Here is an 18,121-nt window from a genome sequence, read left to right as displayed (position 1 = left end):
AGATTAGCTTGCAACATAAGTGGCATGGTTCTACTGTTCCCTCACAATTGTGAGTAAAATCCTCACAAATCTGTAATCCTGTCTCATAGTATTGTGAAGTTTTGCAATCTGATGAGCCATCAGCTTCATGGACCTAGTACTCATGGATCATATTTCCTCTTCACAGTGGTACCTGTTGCAGCACGCCCACAACCAATCAGCCCCTTGTGTTGCTGTAAAGGCCTGCATAAGGGTGAGCATGTCTTTGAGTGGCCATGTTGGTAATGTTTAGGGTTATGTTAGAGTGAATGTTTCTTTAAGTGAGTCTGCAACAGATGGACACTTCTCAGTTTATCCAACAAGTGCTACTATCACTGGTATTTATTTGGCACTGGGCAGGTGGAAATGAGAGAAGAAACTTTAAGTAGAACTGAAATTATGCAACAGGAGATTTGAAGTAACCTCCTGAGGTTATGCGGAGAAAGGTACAGGGATAGACAATTGTTGCATGGGAGCTCAAGCAAAGCTAGATCATGTTATGCTGTAAGAAAAAGCTGAAGAAGCAGAGGCAGATAAACCATCATTTAACCCCCACTTTCCTCTAAAAATTTCAAGCTAACAAGGAAGCTTCACCACATATTTTGCACTTGCAGAGAGGATGCCAGCCCCCCTTCCACTCCCACACATCACCCCTGGCTAAAGGAATGTAGCGGAAAACGAGGGACTAGAGATAGAAGATCAGAGGCCTTAATATGAACCACATTGTGTGTTGTTCTCCTGTTTCCCATCTCCCCATCTCCGCATCAGGAGTAAAACAGCCTTTGATGAATATCTACAAAGAGATTTGAGATTTATAAAGTGCAACAATTAAGCCAGGTATGTTATCTTAAGCCTTGTAATTTGGGAATTCAATTCACTCGTGGGGGGAACTCACGGTGTTTATCAGGCTGACTCGCATCACGTCTGTACATTGAAAAAGAGGGTCTTGGGTCTATCTAATCAATGCTTGACTACATCTTAAGACTAAGGTTATTATATCTCTCATCCCACTCCCTTTTTTTTCATGGTCATTTTCTTTCTATAACGTGCACATATGTTAGTGCATGTGTACTGTAACCATGGATCCGGCCCTGTCTTTCCCCTGTTACACATCTAATCAGGGCACCATCATTGCTCTTCCCTAATTCTGTTTGCAGGGCCTGTCAAACAGCATACGCTGAAAGACTGGGTGACTTCTGCTTAATGACAGGGTCCTAGGGTCATGCTGCTAATGACCCTAGGATATAACTACCCTCTTTCTTTTACTCCCTTTCACTCTTTCTTTCTTGTCCACTCCTGTCAGTTGCACTGGCAGTTGTCCTCTTTCTTGTACACTGCTATTCTCTGGATCTGCTGATTAGAAAATACCAGACAGAGGGTGTGAAAGAAAGCAAGAGATCATACAATTTATTTTTAATTTTGTAAGATGAATCAAACTGGATGTTTACAGGTTGGGAAGCAAAGTTGTTAAGGGTTAATGTGAAGATGAGAGGAGCCTTTTAATCTGAGGGCAGCCCCACAGATTAAAAAGATCCTCAATTGGGGGGGGGGCGCCAAGGCGCAGCACACAGACAAACAGAAGTTTGAGACAAAAGTCTCAAAAAGAGAAACACTAAAAAGCAAAATACAGCAGGCTCATTGCCAAACCTACTTAAATCTTGACTAAACAAAGCAAAGACAGCTCCTTATTGAGTCTGCCACAAGAACCTTCATTAACCATGTAAACTCACCGAGAGAGCTTTCAGCTTTAAATAATTTTGCAGCCAGTTCCATAAAGAGGGGGCAGAGTAGTTAAAGACACTTTTACCTAAGTCATCTCTGACCTCAGGGACAGATAACAAAAACGAACCCTGGGACTGAAAAATAGTAACTTTCCATCGACTGTTTTTTAGAGATGTAAGAAAACAGTGAATTAGTAGACCCAGAATGGCCTTATACAGTATATTTATATAAAACTGTTATGGCAAATAAATCGAGCAGTGGATCACCTCCAGCATGGAAGGTGACACTGATGAGAGACGGAGGTAAAGCCGGTAATACAGCTCATTGCTCAGTGCACAGTGGCTAGGAAAAAAAAGGGGTGATGCATGTAAAAATAAAACAACATAATCAAGGGCTAGCATGGCAATAGGTACAACCCTTCTGTCTCAGCAAAAGGAAAAAACATGACTTATGTCTTGAATAAAATCTGATTTCAGCTTTAAAGGACCAAACCTTTTATGCATTTTAGCGGCCCTAGCGGTTTTTCCTACTTTCCAGTTAGCCTTTTTTTCCATTCAGCTTAGGCTGCAAAGAAATAAAATTGCAGAGATTTGACAATTGCTTGAGAAAACCAATCCATCACAATCAGCATCCTGCTGAGGTTTATTTTTGTCAAACTTTATTTATCCTTCAATAGTCATTTTAGAGGACTGCACAGATCTTATAGACTTCCAAAATGACTTTAAGACATTTACGTATCTTGTGAGAAAGTCAAACCTGGAGTCACCTTTGTGTTTGAGTGTGTTAAGATTTTTACGACGCAACAGCCACGTTCCTGGTTTTCTGTGTTTCCTGTGTTTCTGAACTATTATTCTATCAAATAAAATGCCATAGAAAATCTAATCTAGAATCTAAACTAAATGTATAGCTGTATCTTTTGAAATTTTATTGTGCCAATACGATACATGAATATAGCTACATGAGTATACGATACATGAGTATAGCTGTATCTTTTGAAATTTTATTGTGCCAATACGATACATGAAGTTTTTTTTAATTTCCTGTTACTGTGTGGCAAAGTACCCAGAGTTCTAAAACATTACATCAATTTTCACTGAACATATACATACATGTTATTGAACATTGTTATTGAATTTTATTTTTTTAATTTTTCTACCATTATCAGTCCATCTGCAATTCTGCAGTAGTTAATTTGCCAAAAGAAGCTCCTCCAGGTTTGCTTGAATAGCTGTAGAAAAAAAAAAGAAAGGATGTTACTAATAGTTGATAAGTATTCTTGAGATCTTCTAATGATTTTTAGACTTTTAAGTATAAGAGAGAGTACAGATGCCACCTCCCAGTGTCCTAGGTTTTCCAACTAGTTTGCAGGTTTAGATCCAGTGTGATTATATACCCATGTTTTTCTGGCAGTGCATTGGGGATGAACCACAAAATAAAATACCTTACATTTGGAAACTTAACATTTTCTACAAACCCTTTTTTTAATTTAAAAAAGAAGCCAGACTTCTCAAATGTTAAATTTTAACTTCACATAATCAGCCAAAAACTTTAAATAAACCTTTACAAGTAAATAAACTGAACAGAATAGTCTAAAACCTGCAAATCTAGTCAGACATTTGATGCCATGTTTTTGACACTTGATGTGAAGGAATTTTTTTTCTTATTTAGGTATTGTTCCTGTATTACTAAGTGTTGAGGTAGTATTTGACCATTAGAGCCAACAGGTCATTTTGATGTAGGCCCTCAAAGAAATAATTCATTGTTTGTCTCCAAAAAGGCTGTGAAGACACTGATTGCATGCAGCTGGCCATTCCCCAATGGCAGTTGCCATAGAAACCAAGGTCATAGCGCAGAGCCTAGTAGAAGATATGATAAGATAAGCGTGTAGAAGGTAACAGCCATAACACAGACAGTGTCTCTGTGTCTCAGAATCATTCATTTAGTTTTATCGAAATTGGACAGATATACAATGTGATTTAGGTACAACGTGGTTTAATGTTTAGGATTAGGTTCGAAATACAATCTTCACCTGTGTATGGATATGGTGTGAATCCATGAAGAATAACCTTATTTGGACATGTATTAAGTATGTCTTAGTTATAGGGTTAAATTTGGCCACAAGGTAGGAATCCTTCAGAATTGGGTGGCATTACACAGTGTCAGCTTGTACTGCTCATCTCTCTTCTCCTTGATTGATCAAATTCTCCTGCTTAAGACATATGGTTCCCCCGAACCTTCTTCCATCAGTTCACAAGATTTCCATCACACTTGAAATTTTGATACTGTGTGCTAGGGACACATTTTTTTTTTGGTACCTGAAAAGTATTGAGCTGTAATACCCAGCAGTACACAAACATGCATGTTGTGAAACAGATTTGGATTTGACCTTCTCATCTTTTAAAAAAGTTAAGAAATTTAGTATACCTACACAGAATACGCAACATTTGTTTACACCTAAAGTTGATTCACACTTAATCTGTTGGGATTGTGAAGATGTTCAAAAAAGTAGAGAAGGAGTTATATGCTTTGAAAATTGTTAGTAATAAATAATTTTTTCATGTAACGTATATTATTTAGTTGGATAAAACATGCATATTAATTTTTCAGCAGTGTGCTGAAACATGCCCTATGAAAAAAAAAGCATTTGAAAGTCCCATACTAGTGTGATTTCTCGTATCACTTTTCCTTTTTGGCCTGTTTCTGAGTTTGTAAACAGCCTGAATTTAGTTTTTTGTCAGCATTCAGAACACGTTCAAGTTGACATAAGGTATCTTGTGCAGTGTTAAAAACAGCTTGTAGGAGTGGGAGGGAGGAGTGAGGGATGTAAGCAGAGTTGTATCATCAGCAGAAGTGATGTAAGTATTGTCAGCAAAGGCAGACCGAAGAGGACAGTATAGGCTACTGAGAAACTGCTGCCTCACTCCCTTGTCGTTCTCTTCTCAGTTTTTTCAAATTCCCTTTTCTCTTCTCAACCAGAACACTTTTTTTGTGCTGCAATCGCCAGTCTCAGCCAAAGGTGATCTGATAAACACTTAAATCTTCAGCTGCTTTCTCAAGCAAACATGAGGCCATGCAGTTTCTTGATCAGAAGCCTTCTATCACCAAGTTTTAGGTCATTCGCTAATTGATAGCAATCGTCCGTTTCAGCCAAATTTGCAACAGGCTCAAAAAGCAGAGGGAGTTGGAGAAGCCAGAGAAGGCGGACCTTTGGAACCGGACAGGCTCTACCAGTGGTTGTTGCCATGGTTTTTTGTTGTCGGGACAAACTGTCGGCCAGTGGCTGAGAGCCTTAGCTGCTGTTTGTTAAAGATTAGTGGAAAAGCCAGAGGGGAAAGAGAAACAGGGAGACAGACAGACTCAGAGAGGGAGCCCTGCTTATTATTTATTTGTTTTTGACTGCAGGACATCCAACTGAAAAACACTCACTACCTCAAAGCTTCGTCCACCCCACTCTATCCTCAATGTAGGAATCCCGATAGAACACGCTAGCCACTTTAAACAGTTCACCAAGCCTTTCTCCTCCCGTTTTTCTGACCTGCACCCCTCCCTGTCTGCTATCAAAGCTCTGTTGGCTGTGCACCAGCTGCTTTGATATTGTATAGTGTTTCTGGCAGTCTCCTGCTTTCCCTTTTTTTTTCTCACTCTCTCTCTCTGTCTCTTTCTCCTTTCCTACAGTATTGTAAAAGAGCACAGAGTGCCAACAGGGACCTGCTCACTGTCAAAGAGAAAAGACAGGGAGGCCTTAGAGGGAGTGAGGGATGGACTGGGCGAGGGAAGGGTTTAATGAGGAGAGGAAGAAAAGGTGGAAAGAGTGAGATAGTGAGTGTTATCCTCTTAATAGCATTTTATCAAATAAGAATCAGTATCAGACCTGTTTATTGTATCAGAATCCTTTTAGAATCCTTATTGTTTTTTTTAGTTTCAGCTTTCAACATTTGTAAAAGTTAAAAAAAAACAAATAACAGATGTAGTCTTCCTACGTTTACACAGTTTATGTTGCACTTGCTTCACGTACTGGTGGTCCCAATTTTGAAGTAAGTTGATAAGCCAATTTAAGCTTAACAACAATTTTTATGATATGCATGGATGTTTTAACAGTAAGACTCCAGCGACCAAAATTCACATAACACAATAAGCTGATCATTTCACAAGATAACACTAAACACAGAGTACATTAAAAGACTAGTACATTTTGGGAAATGTGCTTAATCGCTGTCTTTCCAAGAGTTAGATGAAAAGATTGGTACCACTCTCATGTCTGTGTCTTAAGTAAAGAGCTACATCAGGGATGTAGCTTAGCTTAGCATTAAAACTGGAACAAGGGGGAAACGGCTAGTGTGGCTCTCTCCAAAGTTCAAAAGTGATCAACCACCATTTTAAAGCTCATTAATTAACATGTTGTATCTTGCTTATTGCAAACAGTAATGTAAAAATTATAATTTGTTGTTCCATGGGAGGGTGTGTGTTGTAACTATTACTTGATGAACTCGTTTTGTTAAAAACACACACACACACACACACACACACACACACACACACACACACACACACACACACACACACACAAACACACACTCACACATACGTTTCTGTTTGTATATAGATTAAACTAAGGAGATTCAACATGCTAATGCTAAACATATCTAATCCTTCCTGGCTCCAGCTCTGTAAAGAAAGATAATGAATAAGCTTCCCAAAAGGTTAAACTATTACATCACTATTTATACCACTATTTCATCTTCCATCTAAGTTCATAAACTTCAATTATTTTTAAGATAGGCAAGCTGTATGAAAGTTTAACTTGCAAACTCTGACCACTGAAACCAATATGACACAATCAGCTAATTGTTTCACAGGAGGAGAATTACCGCTCTGTTGTTCTATAGTCCACTTACTATAATGACATGGTTTTACAGAGTGCTATTTTTTTTTATCTAACAAATGATTGTTAGCCAAATACAGACTCTGGCTTGCAACAGCACATTAACTAGACAACAGCCAAGAGTTTTATTTGGGCCTTTTGGCCACATTTGTCAGTTTAACCAGCGATGAGAACCCTGCAACTAGCATGTTTTGTACATTATTTGCTTTTTAATTGCTCTTTGCTTTGAGACGAATGATACAACAATAAATTCATTAGTCTCTTAGCTTATCAAATATGGGCTTTTTAACCATTTGGAACCTGATCCAAAACAGAACCTGAGCCTGTTGGCATCTAGTATCAGCAGTGGTAATGTTATTTTCCAAACATAATGTATAACACATGCCAAATTCTACACCAGGAGAGCAAACTGACTCGACTTGAACTGAACTGAATGAGTGAGAACAGAATGGCACGACTCAATGAACAACTGAAGAAGAGAGTAAACGAGTGAGTGTGTACGATTGTGTGATGCATGCTGGCCCTTGGTGTGTCATGGCCATGGCCATTACCATGGAAGTCTAAAGCCCTGGGCCTGGGCTTTTTTTAAGCTTGACCTGACTGTCACAGTCAGTCCACCATGCATGCACACGCACACGCATGCACACACACACAAACACACACACACACACGCAAACACACACACACACACACACACACACACACACACACACACACACACACACACACACACACACACACACACACACACACACACAAGTCACCTTCAAGCGTCCACAATCACAAGCTCAGTTAGCTTTTGTGTGTCTGTGTGTGTGTCTGCATGTCTGAATCTGATTGTTCACCATCCTCAGAGAGCGAGGGTGAGCGTGACTTCATGATTGCTGGCTGCTGATGAATCATACCAAACTTACTCTGTGTTTGCTGGATGCAAATTTCTGTTTGCTTTGTTGGTTAGCCTACTCTGGAGGATGGAAGCTGTGTGTGTCTGTATGTATGTCGTCTTGAATTATTCACCGGCAATATTTGATTTTCTTGAACCATACATCATACATGTCTGTTCTGAGCTTTTGTCTATTAGTTACTGTTTTTTTTGTTTTTGTTTTTTTTTAGTAAAACAGTGTAGTGTTCTTACAGCATAGGCAGTGGCCCCGTTGATGTGTTTTGTGCCATCATTTTTCAATTTCAAAGTTCCTCTAAATATATTGTATTTTATGTGCTTATTATCTGCTTAGTTGGTTTGCCAATAGACAGAGGGGGTAATGTTTACTCCTCTGGCATAAAAAGCTCTGAACTCAAAGTTACAATATTGAGTGTACAAGGGCTTTGACCTTGTACATTCTGCCATATGCCCAAATGATTAAGTTTGATATACCATATACATTACGGCTTAGTCTGATTTTGTACTTTGTACTATATATATTATAAAAGCGCTGCAACTAATGACTCAATTATATCCAAATTAATGAATGAATGACTAAGACTTTAATTGTTGGAAAATAGTTTAAAAAAATGGCAAATTCATTTTCTCAGAGCCCAAAGTGACACCTTGGAATTGCCTATTTTTTCAGCTGTCAAAAACTTTCCATTACATAAAACAGAGGAAGCAGCAAATCCTCACATTTCAGAAACTGGAACCACTGAAAACCAAAAGTGTAAAACCAATGTTTGACATTTTCAGCCATGCCAGTCTGTATGTTGGTTGGTCCACCACTTTGGTCCAGATTGACATATCTCAACAACTGGTTTGTCCTGAAATTTACAGACATTCATGTCAACCCCATAGGATGAATCCCACTGACTTTGATGACTTTGGTTTTTATGTAATGCAACCATGAAGTCGACATTTGTGGTTAGGTTAGATAACAAAAGCGCTTTGCTTAAGGTTAAGGAGAGATTGTGGTTTGGTTATATGTAAATAAACCCTTTGTGTCTGACTTTTCCTGTATTAAACCAGACCACAATCTTTCCCTAACCTTAACAAAGTGCTGTGAGTGCCTAAACATAACCATAAAAGTTTAATAATGCTGTAGTCAGTACAAGTGAATATTGTCCTGCAAGATTGGATATTTTGACGGAAAACAAATACATCGTCTGTGAACATTTTACTGAAAGGTTCAGTATCAACATATGTGCAACTTGCGAAATATGTACATTAATAACACATCTTCATTATATTGATAAAAAACATAATCTGGTTTACGTTTCCTACTAAATTTATTTGCTATTGCAAATTAGTTGTATTTGGATGTAATTTCTAGGAGACAGGATCAGTGTATTTGTCTTTGTCTGAATGCAGGCATGTTTATGTGTGTGTGCGTGTGTGTGTGTGCGTGTGTGCGTCTGTGTGTGTGTGCGTCTGTGCATGTGCATGTGTGTGCGACTGTGTGAGTTGCCAGGCAGCCAAGAGCAGCAGCCAGGACCGAGGGTTCAGGAGCATTCCTCTGGGAAACCCTGACCCCTGACCCCTTTTCCATAACTCGTGGCTGCTGTGGATGACATAAAAGGAAGACACAGTCAGACCTTATAGGATGTGACTGGTCCTGCTCTGCTTTTTTAAAGCCCTTTGGAACCCTGATAATCATGGTAAGGGAAAAGCAGGAAATATAGAGAGACGGAGGGGGGTTTCATGGGCTGAAAATGGAGAACATCACAATGCTTCCTACATGCGGTGTTGACATATATGTAGCAGAAGTTATTATTTTCCAGCCTCTGAGAGAGTTCTCATTTTCTCCTTCTCTCTATTGGTCTTCCTCTCCCCTTCCATCCATCCAGCATATGTGTAGGAGGGATAAAGGTCGTCCTTTTGTCATCAAAACTCCAGATTAGTTTTGCCTCGGTGCATCTGACTCTCTTCTTTATCACTGTGGCCAGAGGAGCCACAAGGTTCAGCTCACTCCTCTGCAAAGTAATAAGTCCTACCAGCTACTCTTCCATTCTTTGCCGCTATCTTCTACACTACCATTACAACTCCATTCTAGGGTAGGGGGGATTATTTTCATGGCACTTGCTTTATTGACCTCTATAGTGAAGACTGACAGGAAAGCAAGGAGCATGAGCATGTGACATGTAACATATGTAACACGTTGCGATCAAACTGACAAAGTTGTAATAGTCGCTTCAGTCCACCGAGGCCCAAAGGAGCGCATAAATGCACTGCTGACAGCATGACATAACCCTATTTTGGTTTTATTTTAATATTTCTGCACTGATGTGGTTTTGGGGGTTCTGTAATTTGATGACTTGGGGATTTCATTAAAAGCCAGTTAGGCTAATATTGCAGGAGACTCTAGTACAAGACAGTGAAATTAAGTACATTATTGAAATGTTTCTTCTGGCGTCGGCATGCAAAACACCTGTGAGTCAGACAGAAAGATCTGCCAAGAGGGAATGGAGATCTTCTGAGGATTACTTAAATGTGGCATGTGATTTAGACAAGTATCTGCGAGAGCATGAATGCAGTGTAAGATGATTATGCTGCACATGAATAAGCCTACACCCTCTCCATTCTCAGAAGAGTTTGTTAACCTTACTCCCCTCCATGTAAACAGTGGTGGCCTCTGCCTCCAGTTACAAAGGCTTTAGAGGGTTGGAGCTGACCAGAGGTAAGCAGGGTTTCATGAAGGTCAATGAATTTGTAAAAGTTTTTCCAAAAACTGCTTTGAATTCTTCAAAATGAGCACATTTCGTTTTTTTTTTCTTTTTCAGTCATATTTAAAACCTAGAAACATCAAAGTCTTCATCTCAATTAATTAAAATTAAATTGTTGATTGCCAAAGAAGTATCTTTGATATGCAGTCTGTGATTGGATCATGTTAATGGTGCACTATTAGCTCTTGAATCTAATAGTGCTATGCCCTATCCCTTCATTTTTTGCAGACGTGATGACAACAACAGGGCGTATTGACCCTAAAAAAACATTTTGTTTTTAATGGCTAATCATTATTAGCTGAGGCTCAATATCGCTGGAATCAAGCAGAAGACTGAGCACGGGGACCTTTAGGTTTGTCAATATCCTATAAAAGAACTGTGAAAACCAAGTCCTGGAAAAAGCTTGTTTGAAAAATAAATTTAGCTCAGATTTAGCTTTCTGTGTTATTTTTTTTAGAAGATTGAGGGGAAAATTGAGTTGTTTGTTTTATGTTGGTGTATTACCTTGAAAATGGGACTTTTTAAAATTGTTTTAAGAAATCTTGTGATGGTTGTCACCAGAGTGACGGCAGTGTGTCCCTCACTGAATAAGGAGATTGAAAGGATACTGCCATTTATTTTCATTATTGATTAATTTAGTGATTAGTTGTTTCTATAATCGTGTATTCTATACATAGTTTATCTCTTTCAAGAGAGTTTTTTAAAAATTTATCATGACACTACAATCATGACCTTGGAAATAGTTTGTTTCCTCAATAGCTTTTTTTTTTTTTTTTCAGTTTTCAACTGTATCCTTATCAGTAGAGGAAACTGCCTCAATTGTTAAGTTAACTTAAGTTGTTAAGTTAAGCTTGTGATTTATGGCTAAAAGTTAGGGCTTAAAGGGATATTTCCAGATTTTATTGCTTTCTTGCCAAGAGGTAGATCGATACCAAACTCAAGCCTGTGTGCTAAATATGAAGCTACCACCAGCAGTGACGTAGCTTAGCCTAGCACAGAGACTAGAAACAGATGGAAACAGCTGCTCCATCGTTGTTCAAAGGTAAACCTACCAGCACCTCTAAAGCTCACCAATTGATGTTATATCTTGTTTGTTTAAACTGTACAAAAACTGAAGTATAAAAATGACAAGTTGCAGTTCTGTTATGTACCAGACTGTTTCTTGGCCAGACACAGTCACTCCCTGGAGTTTCTGTGAGGTTGCCAGGCAACCGCTAAGCTAACTGGCGGCTGACAGTAACTTGATACAGTATATACCAAACAGACATAAGAGTGCACATTTCCAAAAATATTTCGTTGAACTTTTAAGCCAGTACTATGTGCAGTGAATGAAACCTTAAGAGCTACTGAGCTCACATGTCAGCAGATCAATCTCCATGACAACTGACCAAACTCCATTTGCTGGTAAAGATGAGGTGATATGGTTGAAAGCTTTAATAAAATGTAGTAGGGTTCACCTTGAGTTCCTATAGACCAAAGTTAGTTCCTTAGATTGTTTTTTTTTTTTTTTTTTTTTTTTTGTATGACCAAAGTACGATAACACCATTATTTAAAAGACTTGAATGATTAATCATTTTTAAATTTTTTTGTAGATTATAATCTGTTGATCGATTTCTGTTATCAATAAATCCATTTATAATTTAAGATCTGCTGTCATTTACAATAATGTCACTGAATAGACCGATTTTTCACTTGTGGAGTCAGAAAACGTTTGAATGTTCAACCTTCAACAAACCTCAACAAACTTCAGCCTTTGTTTCATGTTAGAGTCTTGTAGAACCTATCTTCATGGCAGCATAATAATAGGAACAGTCTGACTTAAGTGTACCACCAACTGCGGTGGTACACTTAAGAATGGTGTTTCAAATGGAGAAGGCCATTTACTCTAATTGAATGGTGTCTTTTAAAATCAGTCACGTAAAAAAAATTAAAATCCATGTTATCAGGGTGCAGAATGCAAACAGAACGGTGTGGTGCCAGGGTTACAGTGAGAACAGAGACACACCGTACAGATTACAACTGCATTAAATCGCCTTGGTATGCACAAACACTTACATTGAGAGTATACTCATTGACACATCGTTGGACTGTACTTGTAGTCCAATACACACAAACACAAAAACAAGACAATAACACATGAACACGCTAAGCCAAACGTCAACATGCCAAACAGAGACAAACACAAATGAAAACAAAGCATACAAACACAAAAGAGATCCAGAGAATGAAGAAGAAAGTATAGTCCCATCTGTCAAACAAATGTGAGGATGCTTCTCACACACACACACTCAAACACAATCCCACACACATATACACACACAACAGGCATCATTTAGTCTGAACTTGAGCGATATCTGCCTTTGTCCTTTAGCAGTTAGTCCTGAGGGGGCAGCTGTAGAAGTTGCATGAAAGTTTGTTTAGAGCTGAGCAAGTGTGTTAAGCTTTATGAGAGCCCATGGGAGACATGGTGGCATACACAGATACATACACACAAACATTCATCCACTCATACACACACTCAGGCACGAGGCTTGGGCGGCAGCTCGCACTGGCCCCAACCAACAGTGAGGAGTTTGTTGTCATAGCAACAGTAAAATGAGATGACTTTACTGTCAGCTGTAATGTTTCATGGCCCCCTTGCCGCTATGGCAACATAACAAGGAGGAGGAAGAGGAGATTGAGAGAAAGAGAGCATCAGAGCCATCTCTGCATTCCAGTGGACTCCTACAAGGAACAAAGTCACTGCGATGCCCTTATTTCCTTCCCAAGACAAACACACACACACACACCGTGACAAGCCTGTAAAACACACTCATAAAAAGACACACATACACACCTTGAAAATCTTGTCAAACACCCTTTCCACTTCGCCCATCCCTTTGATTGTGCGCTCAATATTTTCAGCTACAGTGTTATCGTCACAGGAACAATTTGAATTCATTATGCTCAATGTCAGTATTGGTGCAACAACGCTGTACCTCAGACAGGTACAGCTTGTTGAATGAGTGCATGTGCTGTCAGAAAATGTGATGATTGAAAAGAGAGGAGGGAAGTGGAGAGGAGATCAAAGACATTCAGTTCCGCCGAGTGTTTCCCTGCGCTGTGGGGAGAGTTGAATGGAGCAGCAGTGTGACTATAGACTGGCCGACTATACACGGCGCAACAGCGCAGCAGCTATACAACACAAGTCTCTATTTAGCTCAGTCTTTCCACTACAGCCTATCAACACTTAAACAGTTATCTGGGCTGATGAAAAGTGAAAAAAAGAGGAGACAGGGAGATAGGTGGAAGAGCGACAGACACACAGAGGAGAAAAAAAAAGCACCAAAACGAGAGAGGAGCTAAGTTGTTTTTCTCTGTTGCCATGGTGACACGGCACCAAGATCTGTAGCGAACTGACAGTTGTCACGGCACAGCGGGTTACTATGGGTGACAGCTGTCACTCAATCACGCTGAGTGAGAGGACAGATCAACTGATGATCGCCTTGTATTAGAGTGCCATAGCACTACACAGGGACCAGACAGGACATATCTGGACTTAATTCTTGTCCTAATGGTGCTGCTCTATGCTGTGTGTGCGCTTTCATATGTGTGTGTGTGTATTCATCCATGTTTGCATGTGTGTGCATGCTTTTAGTTTTGCAACATTTTCATACCAATGTCTATTTATGTTTGTGCATTTTGCACTTTTTTACCAGAATTGTGTGTGCATGCAAATTTAGAATCACGCCTTCACTTGCATTTGTCTGTGTGCGTGTGTCTGTGTATGAGCATGTGTGTGTATGTGTGTCCAGACTCTGAAACATGTTCACAGGTTAAGTGGAGCAGATTACATTCTGCTGTATCTGCAACCTTGGTCCTTCCCACAGCTGTCTGTGCTAGAGGACAATCGAAGGCCTGGTTGTAAGCCTTTTGATTGTGTTATGATTCTGAGGGCCATTCCCCTTCAATTAACACACTCTGCCTGCATCTAATGAGCACAGCATTTCTCTTATGTTAGGAGAGTTATGGTCTGATTAGACTAGGGATGGATTTGAATTCACACTCTTAATTTGTTTCTTTCTTTTCTACGCAAATCTTCTGATCATGATCATCTCTGGTCACAGATATCCTGCTGTAGAACTGAGTCCAGCAGTTTAAGTTTGTTTTGCACTCATTCATAGCTCCAATCTTGACAATTAAATTTTCTCCTGTTGTTGAGATGTTAAAGCACCAGAATCACTTCTGTGACCCTGCAACTATTAGACCTTTAACAACATTCATATGTTATGACAGCAACCCCATGTAATGTCAATACTTTGCTGGTACGCTAGTAATTAGAGGGTTGTTGTACAAGGCATGATTTCCACAACCAGTGAAGCACTAAATTTGCCATCCCAGTCAGAATTGGACAGAAAGCCCCAGAGAAAAATGATGATGTGTACTTTTCCGCTCAGATCTAACACAGCCTAATTCGGAATGTGGTCAAAATCTTGTTGCGTGCCTCCCTTTTCCTTTAACAAAAATGAAGGCTTTATGTGAGAAGCCAACTGAATTTCACAAGCTGACCTTGTTTCTTTTCTCTCTTTCCTTTTTCTCTTTCCCTGCTGCTCTCTACCCCATTCGTGCCCTCCTCCCCCTCTGCCTCTTTTTGGCATCCCCTTTCTCCTGTCTCTGCTGCCTCCCTCTCCAGGAGTGAGCCCTGGGCTGGATGGGACCCACCATGCCCCCCAGTAAGAAGGCTCAGAGCCCCAGTAGTGGAGCCAGTGCCACGCAGGGCATGAGCCCGCCATACCGGCAGGGGGATGCTGCCACGGCAGCATCCGAGGCCGAGGCAGCTGACCTATCCCTGTCCCTATCCGCCTCCTTCTCCAAGGCTGAGGACGAGGAGCTCACCAGTCTCTCCTGGCTCCATGAGAGCACCGACCTCCTCAACAGCTTCAGCCACTCGGGGCTGCGTAGCGTCTCCCCTCTGCAGGACTCTGATGGTCAGCATCCCCGCTCGCCTTCCTCCTCGTCTCCCTCCCCAGACGACCCTCTGCTTGGTGATGCACACTCAGTGTACGACTTGGCAGCAGGGGCTAACCGAAAACCGCCGTATTCCTTCAGCTGTCTGATCTTCATGGCCATTGAGGATGCGCCAAACAAACGGCTGCCTGTTAAGGATATCTACGGCTGGATCCTGGAGCACTTCCCATACTTTGCAAACGCTCCCACAGGCTGGAAGAACTCAGTGCGCCACAATCTTTCGCTCAACAAATGCTTCAAGAAGGTGGATAAAGACCGGAGCCAGGTAAAGACAGAAGCAGTTGTGTAAAGCAATGTTGGATCACACTGAATTTCACTCAAGCTAAGGGCTGTGTATCAAACCTCAGTACTTCAGTAGCAAAAGACATGTGTCCATAGTATCGTAATTTGACATAGAAAATGTGGCAATTCTTCTTCATTTCTTCATTTACTTAGTTCACTACTTTGGTCATATATTTTCTGACCTAATTATTTAGGTAAACTTCTTGAATGACAACATTAAAAGTTAAATGCATTTTAGAATTCTTGCTTATTTTTGTTAAATTAATAAAGAACATGAATAGTCTTGTCACTTCAACCTCTCTTTGCCCCATAAAATCAAGGGCAAATGCTCAAAGATGGACTGTCATGACCCCCACCCAGCTCTAAAACTAACTCAGCCATTGGAAATTTCAAAAGATTCCCAGAACTAATTAAAACCAGTGCAGGGAATGTTTAAGCAGTCTTCATCAATCCAATTGTGAATTCTTATAGGTTAAATAATACTGCAGCCACATGGTAAATACAGGTCCATTATTCAATCTATCATGTATGGTTATAACTTATTTCACAGCCAGACAGTTATCAGTGGTTTGCAGGCATATCCAACTTGAAGTCAAACGTAAGCCGTATTTTGTCTACAGCTGTACCAGTTCGGCCTTATCAATAGTTGATGATATCTGCTTTCATAGTTCTCTTTCACTCTGACGTTTTGTTCTTCCCCATTGGGAACAGCATTTCGCTTTTGATTTAAGTCTTGATACAGTCTTTTATACTGGCTTTCCCATCCAGATTTTACTCCATTAAAGACTCGAGGTAAACGGGGAATGAATTCCTCACTCAATTAGTGCTAAATTAATACTGGAGGATTTAATAACACAGATAGTAGCAGACTTTAGATTTCATCTTGCCTGAGGGTATCGGGGGGGGGGCAAACAGCGAGGATGGATCAATGCTAGCTTTGCGTGTTTAGCTGATAGAGATTGTACTAGAGGATATGGGAGCTCTTTATGCTTTCCTCGACCAGCGTGTGAACCTAAACTCTTCCTTTTGAGTAGGCTTTGTGCGTGTGTGTGTGTGTGTGTGTGTGTGTGTGTGTGTGTGTGTGTGTGTGTGTGTGTGTGTGTGTGTGTGTGTGTGTGTATGTGTCTGTGTGTGTGTGTGTGTGAGAACAAAATGGATGAAGGATGAAGAGGACATGGTGTGTGTTTGTGTGTATTCATGTTTGTGTCTCTGCACACACCCTCACGCTATGCTGTCATCTGGCCCTTGACTACAACGGCACAGTTTCTCTTGTATACATATCTCCATAGTAACTAGGTTGCAGTTGACATAAAAGTATGCTGTTGCTGTAGCAACGGGAAAACTGATTTGGCTTTACTGACTTAGGTGTGTGTGTTTGTGTGTGTGTGTGTGTGTGTGTGTGTGTTTGTGAAAATATGTCTGTGTGTGTATGAGTTTCAGATGGGCACTGAGTTGCTGAGTGGGGGAGAATGAGCGTGTGTCCTTATCCTGTGTTATATGCAGGTATGTGCTTGTGTGTGTGTGTGTGTGTGTGTGTGTGTGTGTGTGTGTGTGTGTGAGTGTGAGTGTGTCTGTGTGAGTGTGTAGCAGCATGTTTAGAGGTGATTTTGGAGAGGACAGCCTGTTTTGTCTTTCTGTCACTGCACACCGTTAAAGACAGCACGATAATTAACCCTTCAAACCTATTTCACTCTCTCGCACACACACACTTCCAAACACATACAGGGCATATCTGACACACACAACATGCACGCACACACGCACACTTGCAAGCACGCATTAATGCTTAAAAGGACTCACACACACACATGAGTGCTGTGTTAGTGTAGAAATGAGGGCACATCTCTGCAGACTCCTACTCTACCTGCCAAGTGCTGTGCTTTATCTGAAGCTGCAATTACAGAATCTCTGTAATTTTAGTCAGACTCCGCCATTCAAAGCTTTTCACTGAGAATATCTGCATGTGAATACTCCTTCTTTCTCCCTGCTTTGCTTTTTCCTTACCTGTTAATGTCATTTTGAATTGAGCATGCAATTACAGGGTCTCGGATATTTTTCTTTATGTTGCGTCATGTTTTACTCATTGTTTGCTGTGGAAAAGAAGAAAGACAGGGGATTTTCGTTAAGGGGAGTTTAAGTCATAGTTATGAGGGACAGACAGAGAGACATAGGGACAGAGAAAGAGAGAAAAAGGGGGAAGCGGGGAGACATGGCTTACTGTGAACGCACCAAATCATATTTCCATCAATTTACAGAGGTGGAGATTAATATGACAGGGGCCTATTTGTTCCAGTGACTGTATTTCTGGGTCATATCCAGGCAGATGACAAGATGGGGATTAGTTTAGAATAAGCTTGCTGCTCCATGTGTGTTTGTGTGTGTGTGTGTTTGTGTGTGTGTATGTGTGCGTGCTTGTGTGCGCACATCTGTGTTTTTGTGTGTGTCTGTCTGTGCTGTGTGTGCGTGTCAGCCTTGCGTGTGGGAGTGCAACCAGTAGCAGAGAGCGTGAGAGAGTGTGAGTTCCACGGTTGCCATGGCTTTGTTTACAAACAGGATTCT

At 40.5% G+C, this 18,121-nt stretch overlaps 1 protein-coding gene across 2 annotated transcripts in view; it reads left to right on the top strand.

The window, feature by feature from the left end:
* ches1 (checkpoint suppressor 1) overlaps window positions 1-18,121 on the top strand; it is a 64,006-nt gene that overhangs the window by 15,411 nt on the left and 30,474 nt on the right. Inside the window, exons 2-3 of one of the 2 annotated variants that reach the window (XM_040125662.1) lie at window positions 167-232; window positions 14,946-15,545. In XM_040125662.1, the coding sequence (XP_039981596.1) occupies window positions 14,964-15,545 (582 nt within the window). In that variant the 5' untranslated portion in view covers window positions 167-232; window positions 14,946-14,963. The remainder of the gene's footprint in view (window positions 1-166; window positions 233-14,945; window positions 15,546-18,121) is intronic. The other variant, XM_040125661.1, reaches the window with a different exon arrangement.

The sequence above is a fragment of the Xiphias gladius genome, chromosome 4, assembly GCF_016859285.1.
Source record: "Xiphias gladius isolate SHS-SW01 ecotype Sanya breed wild chromosome 4, ASM1685928v1, whole genome shotgun sequence".
In the NCBI taxonomy this organism is placed as follows: domain Eukaryota; kingdom Metazoa; phylum Chordata; class Actinopteri; order Istiophoriformes; family Xiphiidae; genus Xiphias; species Xiphias gladius.
This window is presented reverse-complemented; position numbering and strand designations above follow the sequence as displayed.